Source organism: Phaethon lepturus, unplaced genomic scaffold (assembly GCF_000687285.1).
Source record: "Phaethon lepturus isolate BGI_N335 unplaced genomic scaffold, ASM68728v1 scaffold13302, whole genome shotgun sequence".
Taxonomy (NCBI): Eukaryota; Metazoa; Chordata; class Aves; order Phaethontiformes; family Phaethontidae; genus Phaethon; species Phaethon lepturus.
Genome location: NW_010524163.1, coordinates 46,465 through 49,516, shown reverse-complemented (window position 1 = coordinate 49,516; position 3,052 = coordinate 46,465). Strand labels below are relative to the sequence as shown.

The following is a 3,052-nucleotide window of genomic DNA, read 5'->3' as shown; positions in this document are numbered from 1 at the left end:
CAGCAGGACAAGCTAGCAGGCAGGGAGTTCTGTGCTGCTCCACCAACGATTGGTGCCTCTCTGCTCTGCAGCTGTGTGCTTTGGAGGCATCCAGTATTGCTTTGACATCAGGCAGGCTTCTTACAGTAAAGGATTTCAACAAAAAATGATTAAAGTAAACCAAAGACCTGCAATGACCCACACTTCAGTGCACTGCTGTATGTAACATCTTTCTTGCTTTCTCTTCAAGGATGGGGGAGAGCAGCTGCTGCCACATACCTCGTTGGCTTTGTGATCCTGGTCATCTGTTTTGCCCTTGCAGTCATTGCGTTCTCAATTGAGATACTCCGCTTCAACTTTGTGCGAGGAATTGGAGGCTTGCTCTTCGTTGTTGGTAAGGCTGGGCACAAAGACAAGGTTATTTTAGGTGTAAAACAGGCATCAGCAGAAAAACACGCTAGATGGAGCCTCCCTGATGAAATAAGCTGTCTTTGTCTGGTTCATGACTCATTTTCATGGGGAACAAAGGAAGGTTGATTTATGCTCTGAGATGATAATGGTTAGGGAAGTTCCAATAGCCTTCATCAGCCCTTTCCCAAAAGCAGTGTACGGGGGCAACCAGCACCTTTAACCCTGCAATGCCACATGCTAAGACTTAGGAGCTGAGAGCCCCAGGTGCTTCCTACATTCCCGATGGGAGGAGGAGCAATGGGGCTATGGTACAAGTGGGAGGTAACTAGCTTCATAGAGATCACAGTGCCTGGCTGTAGGACGGGGCTGGTCATGGCATGCAGGTGAGTGCCTTAGCAACTTGGCAGTGTCAGCTGTAGCTGCTGCAGCCAGCTGGCGTGGGGGTCTGCCTTGGCCAGGAGTCACGTACCTCTGTAAGAATGCAGATCTCAATCGGATCAGGACTGAAGCTAATCCTTACATATCTTAAAAGGATATACAGTTATCTCCAGGTACCTTATTTTTAGTGGAAAAAGTAGTATCATTCATTATTATTTACTCCTGCTTTTCTTTCTTTCTTTCTCTCTCTAGCTGCATTCCAGATCATAGGCTTGGTCATCTACCCAGTGAAATTCACAGAAGAAATTCCACTGACGGGAGATAATATGTTCAGCTGGGCCTATGGTTTTGGTTGGGCCAGCACTGTTGTTGTAATAGGCTGTGCCTTCTTCTTCTGCTGCCTCCCCAACTGGGAAGATGAAGTCCTGGGAAACATCAAGCCTACCTATTATTACTCCTCCCCAGAGAGAGCACCATACTTAAATTGAAAGATTAAATGCAAGTACAATCAACTGTCAAAATAACAGAGGAGCACGTCTGCTGTAAATTTGGTGCAATTATAGGAGACTGAAAAAAAACACGTTATTTTTCCAGAGTATTTCCTAGTAGCCCTGGTAATAAATTAGTAAAAAACATTGGCATATATAAGCAAATAGCTTTTACCTAAAGTATTATTTACATATTCTCATGTCGATTCTGTTTGGGTGGTTTACTTGCTCCTTTCCCTCCCAACTAATTGAGTCATCCTTATTTTATTCAAACATTTGCTTATGAATAAAGATGTAGTGTTTTAAGTGTAGAAAGGAAGAGGAGGGATTTTAAACAACCCATTAGAGGGACCTGCAAGTTATTTTGTTTTCACCTCTGAAAAAATTGCCTTAAATGGAACTAGAAAAAAAACTACCTTCCAAAGAATGCTTTTTCTTCCACCAAAGTCCCAAGGAAGGAACTTCCCTGAGACTATTGCAGTCACCTGCTGCCTAAGAATCTCTTCCCATTCCTGTTACTGGACTATTGTTTACTATTAGCTATTTGAATTAAGGGGAAAATAAAATTAAAATTTATTTTCCACCAACTGGTGCTGTTGGATGGAGATTTCCTCTAAAGCACGGAGCTAGTGTGTATAACAGTGGCTAATATAACACTTATTGGTGTTTTTGTGGCCACTGCCGGACTTGTGATGGAGCCACATATAACTTGATATAGATTGTCACAGAAAGAATCAATAAACCTTCAGATGTTGAACTACATACATTTTTACATGGTATTTTAGGTTGGGTAGAAATATACACTGTTCTTTATGTTTACCTACCTGAAACTGCAGTGTTTTAATTATCAGCTGTGCTTTGGAGGGAAATATTAGCATAAGGTGTTAAAAACCTCCAAAAGTTTCTAAAGCACACCATAGGTACTCCAGAGTTTAGTAAACTTGGGGATGCTTTGTGAGTCATAGAAAAGCAGTTCTGTGAGCGATTTACGTATGCAAACTTCATACAGACACCCGTCACAGGGAGTAATCTGGTTGGCTCCTAGCTTCTGTTTCTGGAGCCAATGATTCCAAATAAGTATTCAAGTGAGGCAGAACCATGTCTGTGTTGGTCACGGACCTGCAGCAGCTTACAGCAGATTTAATTATGGTCTATAATCTTCATCAGAGTTTTCTGCAGCTGGAGAAGAAGAAGGAAGAGGCTCAATTGTGTAGCTCCTCTTCCAGCTAGGGGGGAAGTAGCTCTAGCAGAGACAGATTTCTGTAGAGGGGTACAGGTAGGGTGGAAAGCAAATGCTGTGCGTTATTCTGTGTAACGACCAGCTGGGGACTTATTTCTTACTATCATGAACCCAGTACTTAGGAGAGGGTAAGTGTGTGGGTACATGTATTGATGCATGTGTACAGAATAGGACTTATAAAGCATTAACCAGCATACTGTAAAGCTAAAGCCATTTAGAACTAAGCTTTTCCAATGCCCCATATTTCTTGTATTATATATTGTATAGCTTTCTGTTTTGTCACACTTTTTTTAATTTGGTAATTCTGTGTATTGCATGTGATCCTATTTTGGAAAGTCCAGGTGACTTCTGAAAGTCCCTTCCAGGCCTGTATTTTATAACTTTATAGAGGGTAAACATCTGCAGACTTGAGAACTGTGTTACAAACTCAGTTGTGGTATATACAATCAACTGTATTTATGACTCTTGCTGAAGAAGAGAATCCTGTGACAAATGTGTCTTTACTCTTTTTCTTTTTTTCCTTTTCTGTACAGTACTGGTGGGTGGGGAATACTGT

General features: G+C 41.6%; 1 protein-coding gene across 1 annotated transcript in view; it reads left to right on the top strand.

Annotated features, from left to right (window-relative positions):
• The window catches only part of LOC104617115 (p53 apoptosis effector related to PMP-22-like), a 9,146-nt gene extending 7,451 nt beyond the window's left edge, over positions 1 to 1,695 (top strand). The window contains exons 2-3 of the mRNA XM_010282350.1: positions 230 to 373; positions 1,021 to 1,695. Coding sequence (XP_010280652.1) covers positions 230 to 373; positions 1,021 to 1,256 — 380 coding nt within the window. The 3' untranslated portion in view covers positions 1,257 to 1,695. The remainder of the gene's footprint in view (positions 1 to 229; positions 374 to 1,020) is intronic.
• The last annotated feature ends 1,357 nt before the right edge of the window (positions 1,696 to 3,052 follow it).